The sequence below is a fragment of the Symphodus melops genome (genome assembly GCF_947650265.1).
Source record: "Symphodus melops genome assembly, chromosome: 7".
NCBI classification, from domain to species: Eukaryota; Metazoa; Chordata; class Actinopteri; order Labriformes; family Labridae; genus Symphodus; species Symphodus melops.
In genome coordinates, this window is record NC_136697.1 from 21,415,678 (window position 1) to 21,431,963 (window position 16,286).

General features: G+C 38.9%; 1 protein-coding gene across 4 annotated transcripts in view; it reads right to left on the minus strand.

The window, feature by feature from the left end:
- Positions 1-619: 619 nt before the first annotated feature.
- The window catches only part of cacnb2b (calcium channel, voltage-dependent, beta 2b), a 30,987-nt gene continuing 15,320 nt past the window's right edge, over positions 620-16,286 (minus strand). For 2 of the 4 annotated variants that reach the window (XM_079348659.1, XM_079348658.1), the window contains 12 exons: positions 12,601-12,666; positions 10,913-11,035; positions 10,671-10,810; positions 9,651-9,709; positions 9,535-9,560; positions 8,796-8,876; positions 8,601-8,659; positions 8,390-8,499; positions 6,490-6,641; positions 6,264-6,359; positions 5,409-5,582; positions 620-3,356 (listed from right to left, as the gene is read on the minus strand). In XM_079348659.1, the coding sequence (XP_079204785.1) occupies positions 2,580-3,356; positions 5,409-5,582; positions 6,264-6,359; positions 6,490-6,641; positions 8,390-8,499; positions 8,601-8,659; positions 8,796-8,876; positions 9,535-9,560; positions 9,651-9,709; positions 10,671-10,810; positions 10,913-11,035; positions 12,601-12,666 (1,863 nt within the window). In that variant the 3' untranslated portion in view covers positions 620-2,579. The remainder of the gene's footprint in view (positions 3,357-5,408; positions 5,583-6,263; positions 6,360-6,489; positions 6,642-8,389; positions 8,500-8,600; positions 8,660-8,795; positions 8,877-9,534; positions 9,561-9,650; positions 9,710-10,670; positions 10,811-10,912; positions 11,036-12,600; positions 12,667-16,286) is intronic. The other 2 variants (XM_079348660.1, XM_079348657.1) reach the window with 1 other exon arrangement.

The following is a 16,286-nucleotide window of genomic DNA, read 5'->3' on the forward strand; positions in this document are numbered from 1 at the left end:
CTACACAGGGCTTACTCTCATCAGGACAAAGGGAGCAGTGTGATGAGAATCATGTTCTTTGATTTCTCAAGCGCCTTTGACACCATCCATCCCCTCCTACCGAGAGACAAGTTGACCGAGATGAGGGTGGACTCACACCTGGTGAGGTGGATCAATGACTATCTAACAGAGAGACCACAGTACGTCAGACTGAAGGACTGCACATCTGACACTGTGGTCAGCAGCACCGGAGCACCACAAGGGACTGTGCTCTCCCCAGTCTTGTTCACCTGGTATACCTCTAACTTCCAGTATAACACGGAGATCTGCCACATGCAGAGATTCTCTGACGACACTGCGATAGTTGGTTGTGTCAGGGATGGACAGGAGGAGAAGTAAAGGAGCCTGATGGAGGACTTTGTGATCTGGAGGTGGTCAGGCCCTACGGGTATCTGGGGCTGCAGCTGGATGACAAGCTGGACTGGTCACCTAACATGGACACTACTTGCAGGAAGGGACAGAGCTGTCTGTACTTCCTGAGAAGGCTGGGGTCCTTTAACATCTGCAAAAAGCTGCTGCAGATGTTCTACCAGCCTGTGGTGTCCAGCGTCCTCTACTACGCCGTGGTGTGCTGGGGAGGAAGCTGCAAGAAGAGGGACGCAGCACGCCTGGACAGACTGGTGAGGAGGGCTGGCTCTTGGGTGCGGACAGAGCTGGACTCACTCATGATGGTAAGTGAGAAGACCACCATCATGTGATATATAACAGAGAAGAGAAGAAGATACTACTTTGAGAAATTGTTTGTTCAGAAAATTTATGGTCTTAATTTTCATAACAAAAGCACAACAGGGTTATTTTGAAAGTCATAGCTTTTCTTAGTGTCAAGGTGACAGCCACCTTTAACTATTGATGTTACGAAAAACAATCTTAGTTTCGCATTTTAATGATTTTCAACAGAAGAATGCATATTTGTCAAAATTAACTCCTGAATAATGTACAAAACACATATAACCAAAACATATCACTTTGAAAGAAACAGAGTCCATTCAGTCTTATCAACTCAAAGTAATCACACACAGTGGGTCCTTTTCTACCACACAGTGCAACAGGCTCAGTTTCTCTTACATTAACCTAACAAGGCAGTTATGAAGTATGTACAAATGCATAGAGATTGTATTCAAGCAAGATATTTTATCACAAGAAGATGCATAGACTATCCAGCGTGTCACCGAAAGATTTTTCATGCTTCCAGACAGGGCAAATGCAAGTCAATAAATATGCTTTAACACCCCTTTTATAAAAAAAAAGGAGGCATCGCACAGTATGGCCTCCTTTGAGAGACATGTAGAAAAATAGTTTAACTTTCCATGTTTAAAATGAATTGTCGTCCTTCAAAAAACACATCAGGGCAGAATCAAATGCGACACTGAAACAGACAAGTCTGAGGTTTCACAAAGATATTTAACCATTCATCTGAACACAACATCCATTTTCTTAAAACAGAAATCATTAAATGCTTTTGTTGTATGGAAACCATAAAAACAGCAGTTGTTCTTTTTTTCATCCTGTCAGGTGACAATCTAGCAATTTGGCGAGAATTTTAGGATAAATCATTTTTCTGACAGTTAATTAAGCTTAGATATAATGAAATTTCTATTTTGGAAAGCACCTTCTTCTTGAAGCCTTACATACACCATACGACTGTTTAAAATTGGTAGTGGAATGTCAGCCCACACTTTAAGACTAATTCCTTGACCGAATTTCCCTCGGGATCAATAATGTATCTATCTGTCTACCTTCGGATGCAGTCGGGGAAAAAACCCCAAAAGTCAGCTTATCTGTGTATCTGCTATCACTGTATGATTGTAGCAGTCTGACAACCAAAATATCAAATATGCCAGAAAATCAACCAAGCATCAGATTGGGCTGAAATTCAAGTTTAAAATTTAAAAATCAGATGCACAAATCTCGGATCTAAATTAAGCTAAAATCGTACAGTGTACCCCAGGCTTTAGATAGGCTAATTTTATCAAATGAATGTGTTGATCATCATTTTGGAGGCTCTCATCTGTGTTTTTTATTAATTTTGTCTACACCATTTATGTCAATGAATGGAAAGCTGAAAGAATCAAACAGAAAAAGAAAGTCAAAAAATGTATGCACACGCATCTTCATCACTTCGTGATCAAATCATACATTGAATGCATTAGGTTTTACTACATTTGCATTGGACTGCATAAGTTTTGGCTAGCTGCAAATTAGAGTGATACCTGATAAATCAGAGGTGGAGTTATCCTGTTGACTTCCATAATCATCTACATTAAAATCTCCAGAACATTACATTGCATTTATTAAGACTTGTGTTTGTGCAAAAAATCCACACCTTTGGAGCCAAATATTAAAAATAAGCTGAAATAAGGAAAAAAAGAATCATGGTATTTCAAAAAAAAGGGAGAAAAGTGAAAAAAGGTGAAGTCAGTAAAATGACAAATTAATTTTAGAGAAACATTTTTCATAAATATGAAACACTGTGCCCCAATCATTATTGCATTATAATTGAGCAGCATGAAACCTTGCACCAACACAGTGGGGAACATCAGTCACTGGTGTATGTAGGAATCCCTGTGCCACTGTCTTGCATTTCTGTCTCGTTCTCTTCCATGATCCCTCTCTCTGTCTCTTTCTCTGTCCTTGTATTTTTCTCTGTCTCTGTCTCTGTCTCTATCTCTGTCTCTGTCTCTGTCTCTATCTCTGTCTCTATCTCTGTCTCTGTCTCTGCCCTGATAGTGGTGGTAGTTGTGATGATTGTGTGCAGGATAGTGATCTGTGTGTTGTGTCCGTGTTGAAGCATGCTGGTGATGTCTGTGCTGCCGGTTGCGTTCGTTGTGCTCCTGCTCATAGTCCTCCCCGGCGTGTGGCTGGTTGCTACCCCGGTGGTGATGTTGATGGTGGTGGTGGTGGTGATGATGATGGTGGTTGCTGTTGTGATGCTGGTGGTTATGGCCCCGGTGGTTATAACGAGTCTCCTCCTCGTCCTCCTCCACCACATCCTCCCCCAACTCCTCTTCCCGTTCCTCCGGCAGGTGCCTGCGGTGAATCCTCTGGCTGTACTCCCTGCCCGACTGTACCTCCGCCCCTCCAGATGTTTGGTTGTTCTGGCCGTGGTGCTCCATCCGGCGGTTGTGATGATGGTGATGGTGGTGGTGGGTGTGCTGGGGTCTCTTTGGTTCAGTCTTAAGAAGCCGTTCCTCCTCCTCTCTTTGGCCATCCTCAGCCCTCTGTTCCTGCACCGGGGCTGGAGGGTGCTCCTCTTCTAGATGGTTCTCCTGGGAACCCTTCCTCTTGGGCGCAGCTGACTTCTTGTTTTTCTGCCCATCCTGCATCAAGACAATGCAACGTAATGTTACATTCATGCATGTCAAGTAAACTCTTTACATGACTTTGAACTGACAAAGACCTATAATTCTATACTTCCACACTTACAAAAACTAACACTCTCACACACGGGTGCTTTTAAGGAGACTGGCCCACAAGAGCCCAAACTGGCAATCACCACCAGGCCATGCTACAGGCACACTAAATATTTTGGAATATCTGGGGGTTCTTGGCTCCTCGGTGCAGCTTTGTGCACAAACTCAGAAGGAAGCAGACTTCCTTTATTTATCCAGTTTAAATTTAGACTGACAGACATTCGTCATGACTTGATTCATGTTTTTTGTATAAATTGTCAAAAATGACGTGAAGTTACTTCACATGATCAGCAGACCTATAAATAATTCTTTAGGGTGTCCATGCAAAATCTGTTGTGTGCAAACACAACTGTTGTGTGAAGGCAGAGCATTATCTGTGATTAAGACAATATGTGGAGGTGTTTATGGTAAATACTGAGAAAAGCCAAATAGTAATTTCATGATCAGAATCACATTTATTGCCAATAAATAATAACAATTGAAAGATTTAACCATAGTCTGTTATAAAATGTAGAGGAAATGAAACATAAAAAAATATTATTGAAATGAAATGAAACATGTTAAAATAAAAAAATGTTTAAATTGAAAAGGATGTGCATTTGTGCAGGGCTGTGTAAGCTAAAGACCGGCGGGAGCAAATGTTAAATACTCACTATCCTATAATTGAAACTTTCAGCTCAGGGTGCAGGATTAGCCCAGAGCAATGGGTTTTAATAAGGAGCTGGATAGTATTTCACAGATAAGAATGAAAAAAAAGGAAGCCAGCTTTTAAAGTAAAAAAAAAAGGAAGCCCAGATGATAATCGCATATTAAAGGCTATTTCGTTGCTGCTGATCATTGCTGATCACTTTCATGAGTCTTTAGAGATTATGTGTGTGACATCAAGGTGTTTCCTTTCTCTTGTTTTAAAAACATGTGTGAATGGTCAAACGTTTACCCCAATTTATCTGAGCTTTTTCCGACCAGTTACATTTGTGTTTGTGTGGAAAGTCAATGTGAGAACACAGCAGAAAATATTTAGGATGCGGGTGAGTTTATTCTTTTATTTAGATCCCCATTATCTGAAGCTACTCTTCCTGTCAAGTTTGACTCTGTTGCTTCGTAACTTGAATTTCTGCTGCATCTTTTTCTATGCTATGTCCACCATGTTGAGCCCCCTCCCCTGTTTGACAGAGAAAACTTCACGCTGTGACTTCCAGGGTTGTTGAAATGTTGAAATGTTCTGCAAATTTTCAGAAGTGAACACGTGAAAACAGCTGAAACGTCTTTCCATTGCAGCAAATATAGGGCCTGTCCAAGACCAGTATAGTGCTGTTACAGCTCGCTACACTGTTAGCATTGATTCTCACTGTCTTAAAGCTAGCTTCGTCTGACTGTTTTGTATTAACATGTGGCAGGTATTATTATATTTCATCAAATGCAAGGTGGAAAGAGGAGTATATGTTCACCTTTTATAATTCATTCAACCTGTTTTAACAAACTGTTTATGCCTTAATACTAAAAACATTTCTCATGTAGCAATCATGAAATTGTTTTTGAACAGAACATTAATCTAATCTTTCTTTAACTGTATGCACAAAGTTATTGTTTGGTTCAATCCTATTGAGATAAGCAAAGGTAAAATAATCTTTGTCTGGAGGGAAAGGGTTCAAATTCAGCTACAGCATTTTTTAAAAGCACTCACCAGAGGTCGACCTATCTCATTTCTTCAACTTTCCAGAGGAGTAAGATGAGGAGAAATGAAATGAAAATGTTAGATGGTAACAAGAAACACTCTGGTCTTCTGCTGTATAGAAAATCTGAATTCACTGTGTTATCGGGTTTTTTTTTTTTCCTTAGTCAGCAAAATCTCTGTGCAGATGGAATGGGTGAGATGGGATGAGATGACACTGTGATATCTTAAAATAAATAATATTTCTCATGTATTGTTCTCAATAGATGTGTCTATGTGAAATCTACCTGCATTCCTGTTGGATTGGTGGGCAGTGTGTTCTCGACCAGCCCAGCCACCAGTGCGTTGGCAGGCTCCATCTCTGGGGGGTGCGTGGCTCTCCAGTAAGACTCCAGATAATCAGCGATGTGCTCACATGCATCCGTTAGCTGGTTCTCATCTAAGATGACATCAAACATTTCCTAAAGGATAAACAAGAGCAGGGGCAAGAATAAGTAACAGATCACCGGGAGAAATAAATAACAAGCCTGCAGGTTGATGCCAGTGAAAATATGTTTAATGTGAGTATGCTATAAAAACATTTGGACATCTAAAAAACATCCAAGTGAAGAGTGGCATACACATTTGTTTGACAAAGCAATCTACAACACTTACTTGGATAATTATAGTATGCAAAGATGCAAGGCCATCGCAGAAATGTTACAAATACTGAGGTCATGCAAGTAAACCACAAACACAATGTTATTTGTTTGAAATTAAATGTTTTGCGTTGTGCAAGTTTAACTGTTTAATAGCATTGTATGTAGGCTTTATTTCCACACATTCACCCTCTTTCAACGATGTCCCTTTTCTATTTTTTTCTTATTTTTATTGGTGTTTGATTAGTTTGTCATTTTCACGGGGCCTAAGATATGGGATTCAGCCAAATCACTTTTAGTGGATTGCAGAAAATGCCCTGCAGAGAAGTCTTGAATTATCTGCATTGGTTACCAACTTTGGCCACCTATAATTGATCTAAAATAACTAAAAGATACAACACACTTCCATGACACAATATCAACCAACTCATTCAAGATAAAGCCAAGTTTTATGAAACATGAACAACCATCAATATCACACAATGGCCACTAGATGGCACTCACTGGCGGGCATTGTGCGAGCTTGTCTGCTGCCACCAGCTGAACATTGAGATGTTTTGTTTGTGACTTCCCTCTAGTTTTGATCAGCCTCGTCAACACCTACGCACACAAAGGGAAAACACAGGAAGACAAAAGTTGAAGTATTATGTTGTACAAATGTTAAGTATAAAACATTTAGAAACTCATCAAAGAATATGGACACGATCGAGTGCACTCTGGAAAAGCTTGCCTTTGGTGAGGAGATCTTAACATAGACCATGATTGGAGCCAGTGAGGTCTTGGCCACCTGGAGAGGGTGGTTTATTGTGTCTGCATCTAAAACCACCAGCTGCAGGCTGCGGGCCAGCTCAAAGATTCGCTCCACCTCGCCCTGGATCTGAGCTGAAACGGTACAAAGTAAAAGAATGAATTCTCACCGGAAATTCAGAGAACACACAAACAGTTTCATTTACCAATCTTTTAATAAGACTCCACTTTAAACATACACAGTTTAGATATTTCTACCTTCACAAGCCATATATTTGAATTTCTGTTTCACAATCTATAACATTCATTAGATATGCCAGTCTTATGACATCTCCTTTTTGAACTACTTATTTGCAATTTCAAGGAATTGTTTTTTCCCCACATCAAATACAGATACAGAAATGAGGGTACAGTCTGAAATCTTTTGAAGGATTTAGATTGAATCCCGATGTAAAATTTGAAGCAAATCATAATATCAAATACTAAGATGAAAACTATTCAGACATTTTTTTCCTGCATTTTATTACATCAAACAAAAAGAAAACAAGAATATATGTTTCGCTAAAATTTTAAAATACAGACTTTTGAGCAACTAAGTAGACATGCGTACAACAACTCAGAAAACATTTAAAAACTAAAAACATAACCTTAAATGAATCAATGCCTACTAAGTGAGAAAACATACATGACTTTAGATGTTGTATTTGCATTGCTAAGTTACTAAACTATGAATGGTTTGTTTCTTACCACTGAATGTTTTATTGCTAGGTTGCTTTTATTGCTGTCAACTATTAGAGACAATGTCTCCCACCCCCTTCACAACATGCTTTAAAATCTGAAGAGTAACAACAGACCCATCCACCAATCCATCTATCTAATCTATTTTAAAAACCAGGATGTTTTACACTCACAGGAGGAGTAATGTAAACACTGGCCACTAGAGGGAGATATTTTTTACCATAACAGTAAATCACATCTCATACACTGGACATTCACTAAAACCAATATACATCAGAGAATGTCTGCATGTGTAAGTGCTTGTGTATGTCTACACAGTAAAATGACTAGTGTTACTGATATGGGATGAAGGAAGAAAGGAAGGAAGGAAGACATGAAGTGTAGTATTCAGACAGACACGGACTACCAGTGCTTTCAGTCATACATACCGGCAGCATCTGGGATGAGAGAGCGATGAGAGAGACAAGAGTAGAGAAAACCAAGTAAATCTTATTCCCCTTCTCCTTAATACCTATCCTTTCATTTTGTAAGAAAGGCAGGATTTAGCCTTCTAGCCTAGCCCGCAATGTTACTGCAGATAACACCGAAACATGTTTTAACCTTTCTAAAAAAAAGCCTTATAACACCCCTTCCTGTGTTTATATTAAGAAGGTGGCTGCTAATGTAGCTTCTTGTTTTCATTTGTATTTTTCAGAAAATTGGTATCAATCTGCTGGTGTAACAACTAAAATCTCCCAAAATATCATGTTGTTTCTATCAGAGCTCTATTTGTCTCCTTTGTGTATGCCGTGTTTTCTAGCATTTATACCATGTCGGACAAGTGGTCACCTATGCATCTTAAACTGCCCAGCTGAACACTATTTCAGTGAAATATAGAAGAAATCAAAGTCCGACACATTTATTTCAGACCTGGGTTAGAACGTTTCTGCAGCTTAACCTAAATAGGGTTTTAAGTGGGTGAGGTTTGCCACAAGGAAAAACACAAAGAGTTCAAAAAGCTGAGAGAATTGCAGCAAGTTATTTTGGAATTCATGTTGATGATATTTTCTGTGATAATACTTGATAAACCCTAACCATCTTCTTCTCCAGACACAAAAAAGCGTGCCGGATATCATTTAATTGGACTCCTAGGTAAAGCTGTGTACCTAAATTGGAGCGGGTGTTGGACCGGTCCATTAAGGCCTTTTTTCCCGGGTTGTTGAGGATAGACCGTTTAGCCAGAGAGATGTCTGCTGTGACCCGGGTGATAGTGATTCTGGAGAAGGGACAGACAGAACAGAGATTGTTACACCGTCCTGATTTTCATTGTGTTTCAATTAAACATAAAAGCTCAGACACTCAGAGTTGAGAACTGACCTGCCTTCAAATCGATGTTTTAAAAAGTCAAATAGAGCTTTTTGCATCATATCTGTAACCTGGAATAACATGAAAAAGATTATTGTTCAATTCAAATTCTACTCTCTATAAATCCAGCCCAGAATAGCTACATTTTTTTTAATTCTCAGAATTGGAAAAAAATCAAAAGAACCTTAATGTTTGAGGCAGACTCACCTCTAAGCCCTTCAGCGATGGTCCCATTAGAACCACAGGACGCATTGTAGGCACTACATCATACATCGACACCTGCTCCCCCTGTGAACACAAAGACACACAAGCGTTGTTCAGTGTGAGAGCTGGTTTTAAGGGAATGTAGCGCATGTCCGTTACAGCATGTTTACACTGCAAGCAACATCTCAGTTGCTCTAAAAGTAGATCCGCTTTATATCTTTAATTCCTCTACTCGGCTACTTGTTTGTAAAAGGAAAGCTGCCTCTTCAGACACTGGATCAATCATCTTTCCGTATTAAATTGTTACCTGAATAATGAAATGAATAAGGAGTTTAAAAACCAGCACATAAACTGTACAGCAGAAGAGTTGCACCCATCAATAGATCATCCGCTATGCTCAACCGTGACATGCCAAGCTGCCATTACAATAACAGAGTTAGTGCGTTTTGTATTTTTGCAACTCATGGGAATACAAGATAAATAATCCAATCTCTCAAGAAGACAACCATACATTACCCGCATTCATTGAAAAAACTGACTAATTAAAATATATGGATGCTTTTCCGGTTAGGCCTTCTGTACTCCTGATACTGACAGAAGTTTGTTGTTAAATTTAACATATCAAATTTGATTCATTAAAAGTACCCAACTTGCAAAAACATGTTGCTTGCAGTGCAAATAATACATGGATGTAATGTGACTTGCTTTTCTTTTCCCTATTGGTCCCTGATTGTTCACTTACCGGTTTCTTTTTCACCTGCTGATTGGCTGAAAAAAATAGGATCTCATGTTAACATACCAATCATTAAAAATAGACAGCCATAAAATAAGTTTACGCTTTGTAGCACACACACTGACCTTGTGATGGAGGAGTGTATTTCTTTGCGTTGTCTTGAGTCGCTTGAGATGCTGCTTTGCTGAAATAAGAGAACATAAGCTCAGATCTTTCCCCCACCAAAGACACATTCAATGTTTCATTGTTTCAGTTATGGTGAACATAAAGCCCTGTGTGTCTGTAATATAAAATAATCTGTCTGACTGTATATCTGACTTATGTAAGACCAGTCTTAGAGTCCTTAGAGAAAATGTATTTCGTTTCGCTTAACTCTGTCAAGTAAAAGAAATCTTTCAGTGCGGTGTGATTGCTCTTCTGAATAAACAAACCTAAAGTATAAAAAAGAGAAAACAGTTTTTGTTTTCTTTGTAATCTGAGACGCCTTTCACGTATTTGACAGTTCTTCAATACTGAAACAAATGGCTCAACACTACTTCAAACAAGAATGAAAAGTGTCAGTGTTGACAAGAAATGAAAAACTTCCTAATTATACTTTTACAATTCATTAAAAATTGACTTTTTAGATGCACATTGTATCTGTTCACTATTATAGCTAAGAAAGCCCTCCTTCAGGGATTAGCAGCAAAGAAGAAGAGGGGGTGGGTTTATGAAATCCTCTCAGCACAACAGGATTTGTCGGAGTTAAGGCTCGTCCAGGAGCTGCTTCACGTATCATATATGCTGCTTCATGTATGCTGTGCTTTTTTAACATAAGCCCAAAATGTTGGAAATGTCTTTCCAAACATGAGATCTCTTGCCAATGACACAGGACTGTAGGTCTTTAAACTAGAGTTCAGGAAAGTGAAATATCCGATCTTCCCTTCTACTTGACACGTTGTGGTGTCGTCACTGGGCGCTGCAGCCCAACTTGATAATGTGTGACTCCATGCGCTCCGCATCCTATCTGAAAAGCCCCTCTTTTTTTTTTCTTGGCTGGTTTAGCCACAGTTATGCCTACAAGCTGCTGTGTGCTAACACGTTAGTGCTAATTTATAAACATGTCTCATTGAAGCTAGAGAAAGGGAGAATTGTTCTGGGCATACTTGGCTAAGGCCTTGGCAGCTTTCCTCGCCTGGACTTCTCTTCTGATAAGAATGGTTTCCAGGTTGACCGGACTGGGGATGAAGCCCACCACACCATCCTCCTTCACCGGCCGCCCGATCCACCACTCATTGTTAAACTTCTGCTCATAGAGGAGAAAAAAACTCTGTGTGTGAACGTATATATAAAAGGCTTAAGATCTTTATTTTTCGTGTGTTATGAGTGTGTGGTGTCTGTTTCCAACCTCTTTGACGTGCAGGAAGTCTCGTGCCTCAAAGGTGACGGCCTGGCCGGGGACAGGAACGTTGTCGTCCTCTGCTGGTGTATATGAAAAGTTGCAACGTACTGCGAATGCCACAGGCTTGTACTAGGAACACAAGAGGACAGATATTAACATTTGTATTACTAAAGACTTTGCGGTCTTCTTTGATCCTTGAATTTCATCTTTCAAAATTTCCGATTTTACTTCATTTAAATTAATAACATAAGTTATAATTAGTGTGGAGCACAATATAGTGTTATATTTGACACTCCTGAAACTCCTGTGTGGTGTGTGGAAATATTTTTTGATGTTTTACAAATAAGGAACACAAATTCAGCAAGTTTAACTGCCTGGCTTGCTGTCACACTGTCATTGGACCTTTGAAGAAAACAGAGTCACAGTGTTACGAACCTTTGTGCTTATCCTTATACGACAAATTAAACTATGTGCAGTGATAAATACTCTTTGCAGCTTTGTCTTTGCCGCACAGTAGCACCTGTGTGCCGAGTTGTAATCCTATCAGATTCAAATGTCAGCGACATGCAGATCAAGCTGCTAATTAGTCCACTTTGAAGACAAGGCTGTATAGCAGAGAGAGTGGGGGTCAACGGGGGACAGGGCGACTGTGTTCGCCACCTTAATTATAAAGCAGCAGTGGGGGCACATTATATCTGCAGGGGAGGATTTAATTTAATATTCAGCTGGACGTGTATGAGACGAGTGTGGTTTAAAGGAGAAGAGACGAAGGGTTGGATGTCAGATGTGATGATTTGATACATCTATGTAATGACCACATAATAGTTGATACCTCACATTTTAAGTAATACTAAGTAAAGAGTTATTTATGAGGTTGTAATGGTTTAACTTGACAAGGTTTTAACGATCTTAAATTTTAAAGAATCATACAGTTCATTTATTATATTTCATATGACTTATTGCTGTTGCACAATGAAAAAGCTTCTACTTTTAAACTTAAACTAATGGGCCGCTGCTTTTATAGGTTTCTGGAAAAAGAAAAAAAAAACATCTTTTACATGTGATTGGTTCGCTGAACAGAGGTAAGGTCAGTTTAAATACTAAACAACTACTTCTGTAATTTTCATATAAAAATGAAAACCCAAATTGATCTAATCATTTGTGAGGTAAACTCTGTGGTAAAAATATCTTCTCTAAAAAGTCAGGGTTCTTTCATCCCACTGTTGCAGACCCCTTATAACATGTGACAGATAAGCTCTGGATGAACTTAAAGGATGAACACATTTGTTCTTCATTGTTTAATGGACCAGACTCCAATATTTGTGATTCATTCTTGTACTCTTGTACATTACAAGTATGTAATGTTATCAAAAATACATTTAGCAGTGTACTTTTACAAGTTGAGACTTGTTTATGTCTTCGAAAGTATTTGAACTTAGTTAGTTAGTTAGAAATAACCAATATCCTCCATCATAACTCTTTTTCAAACATTAAAGATCAACCGAGATGAGAGCAGAGACAACCGTGACTCGTTTTAACAGCAGAACATTTATCTGCTAATCCACTGTCCTGATGTCTGTGTTTCCTGTCTGGAGTGTAATCATATCCTTGAGATCGTCCTCTGTGAAAGATGACTTTGACACCATGCAGGGTTTGGTTCCTGGCATTCCCATGGTGCAACAGTGAAACAGTACCTTAGCCTTCTCCAGCTGCGCCTGGGCATTTCTTTCCTCAACGCCATCCACGTCCTGACGCTCTCCCTGCAGGAGAACAGAGAGAAGGGAAGTCAGTTTCATTCATTCTTAGCATTGATTTAAAGGCTCTGCTTTAACATATACTAAACACTAATGTAGCTATTGTATGTTCTTTGAAGATGTGGCAAAGTTGTGTTTTTAATAAGGTCAAAATGGTGGATAGAAATCCTCTTCACGTTCTACTAAACAATCTTGTCACCAATTGGATTAAATGAGATTAAAGAGATATTTTTAAGTACACCAAAACATCTGATGAATTATGTTGAAATATCGTTTGCCAAGTAAAAGTCAATAAATGAAACCAACTCACTGAGAATCAAGTTTAAACTGACACGTCAGGGACAAAACAAGACAGCAGAGAGTAAAAACAAATGAGACTCAACCACAGGTGGGGGTGTAATACTGAATTGTGACACTTGGCATAGACAGTGATGGTATTCACCTATGCAGCAGAGACTAAGACATCTTAACTCGACAACGTTTTTAGTCAGGCTTAAAAAAAAATGCTTTCTGCAGATCCAACAACTCCCATAATGCACCTTGATAGCATCCTATGTTAGACCGTCAGTGGCTGTAAATGCTGCAACTTTCAAACTCCAATTTGCAGCTGAATACTTCACACAGTTCACTCTCACGTGTGACTTGAAATAAATGAACCATATGAAGATGATGGAGTGCCCCTTCACATTTGCAGAAAGACTTATTCTGTTTGTGAAATGTGACCAGAACAGAATCAGGAGGGCACTTTCTCAGTTTGAGAAAGTGGTTAATTATTTTTAGTATGCTTCAGAGCTTCATAACTCCCATATATTAAATGTCTTCATTGATCTTTGCAAAAGAAATGGCTCACAGGTGGTTAACAATTAAAAGTTGCTCAGTTGGGGCTGCATAAGAGTGTAGTACAGGTCAGACTTTACAATGAATGAGCAGCGGGACAGACCGAAAATCTTGCAGCTTAAATAGAAAGGCAATTGGAAGGAGGTGATGTTGGGTGATTGTGGATAATGACGCATGTCAACTGTGAAATCAGTGCAGTTGAAGATGACATATTTTTGACTCTTTCCTGATACTTCTCACATCAACTCACTCTGACTTCATGCTGACAATTTAGGAGGGTGGCAGGAAATGTTCTAGGTGTCGGAGTAAAAATGTTTTGCATTCACAAATACCGCTCACCCTGAAAATAAAAGGAAATTCTGAGGAGTTTTGTGCAAGTGTGAAAAGCTAACTCCATTTGGCCGCCATGTTTATGTTGGTGGAACTACAAAAGGCAGCTATGGTGAGATCAACTGCAGGAAAAGTGGGATATACGGAAAAAATTCAGTCCTAAAGACCAATATCAGAAACCAAATAGTAGAAGCACAGCACTGAAAACACGAATCTTCAACTTCAAAAAGCTACACTGAAAACCTATAAGAGGAAGAAAGAAGAGATGTCCTCCAAAAAGGAGAGAACATTATTTATGTAGCTAAAATAACCTTGGAGACAAATAACAATGGTCTTGAATATTATGAGTAAAGAAGGATGAGGACATAATGTAAGTAGGTGGTGTTGTTAATTAACACAGAGTGTAAACTACAGAGGGGAGAAGACGCAGAAGAGAAAATGTCAGGACAGAGAATTTAACACGATGTGGTGGATATAAGAGAGGATGAAGAGAAGGAAATAAATCTCCCCTGGGCAGCATTATGCCCGCACATGAGTTTGTGTTTACCCATGGCTGTTGTAGACATCTGTTCGCACAGCACCCGGCACGCCTGCAAGCCAATGTCACCGAGCCAATAGAACAAAACGCCCACGCTGAATTATTAAACAATGTGCAGCTCACTTCTGCAGGTACGGTTTATTGGACATGTCTACAGTGAGGAATAGATTATCTACCTGCTTTCTTCTGAATTGGAATCTTAAAACTGTGATAAACTACAGTGTAACCTTTATCAAAACATTGTGTATGTAGGCCTATGTATGTATGTACAGTATATATGTCCATGTCTAAAACTGCTTATTTTATTATTCAGGCTTTTATATTAAACTCTCTTCCCCTCTTCTTGATTCATCCCCTCTCCTTCCTCTCCCTGCTGTCCCTCCCTGTTGCAGAGCCATCTCAGCCCATTACCGTGATTACGAGGCTTAGAAGGTTTTAATTCATTTTGATTCTTGCACTATTGTTTGACCTATCCCTCCGTTGCTCTTTTTGAAACTCTTTACCTTTAACCCCTGTAAAGAACTTTTCTTTTCTTTTTTTTTTTGCATGGAAGATGTTTTTTCTTATCCAACTCAAAGTATTCTTATTTGAGATATCCCTAATTTGTGGATTCCAAATTAGAGCTCCAGTTTATTTTGGTAACATCAGTGTTTCAAAATTGTGTTGACACAATCAGAGAAGCAGCTGTGCACAGTCCTTCTTCAAAAGCAAGTGAGTTTAACAGATGTACATTTGCCAAATAAACCAGCTGCTGGTCACCCAGTCTTTTCTCTGTAAAGTCGAAAACACACTATTTTTGGATTGTTTTTTTACACATCATCCTGCTCTCTGGAAACAGGATTTAAGGATGACGAGAAAACTGTTGGTTTAGCAGATGCACTGCTAAACATCATGTCAAGTCACACAAGTAAACAAATCAATATTTCATTGTATTCAACCCATGTGTTTGACAAATAAGGGTTAAAATAGGTACTCTCTGTGCAGTGTTGAACATAGTCTTGAAACGCTATCATTTAGGTCCAAATAATGAGGTTATAAAAAAATATGCAAAGCAGGTACATTGGAAATCATTTTTTTATTTTTCATTTTCAGGATATTACTCTGTAAAAATGATGTAATGATTGAATGTACTTAACCATTTACAGCCTTTTTTATTTAAAAAAAAAGGACTCAGCTTAAACTGTTAAACTTTAACTGTTTTAAAGTGGTTTCGTTAATATCTTTTATCGGCTTTAACTAAAGTTTACTGCTTGCAAAATGTATTATTTTTATCTTGAGGTATAGCTACTCCTGACGTTATTTTCGGTTGAATTTGTTCATTTATGTGAAGCACTTTGGACTACATGTACCGGTAAGTGTAACTTCAAACTCCTTCTGAGCTTGCTGTTTTAAAGCTTTGCGTTCATGGTGCTTACTTTTGCTCAGAGACACTAACAAGTGTCATTCATGTGACCCTTTCTTGTCCAACTGTTAGCCCAAGTGGAAGAAGGCGGACGGCCAACAAACTTTTGAAACCTAAGAAAATACAATTTTTTACGATAAAGCACAAATCTGAATGGGATGAGATCAGTCATTGAAACAGCTGCACTCGGCTAGAACACTAAGGGAGTGGCTGGGCAGGAGAGGAAGCGGTGCACTGAAAGGACAGCTTATATTAGCTTTTGTTTAAGAGACTGTTGCTGAAGTGTGCAAACTACTCGAGATCTATTTGAACATCACATACTACACCTTTAAATGGTATACAAAAAAAAAACAATACACAAAAGACATCCCTCCATCTATCAAACCTACCAAGAGATTTTCAGTCAGATTTTTGATTTAAGAATCCAACCCTCTCCACAAAACAATATCCTGAGCTCAGCACCAGTAGTGATCCTCCACAGCAGCAGATATATAGTGCACACTTGTGTCATTAAAGATA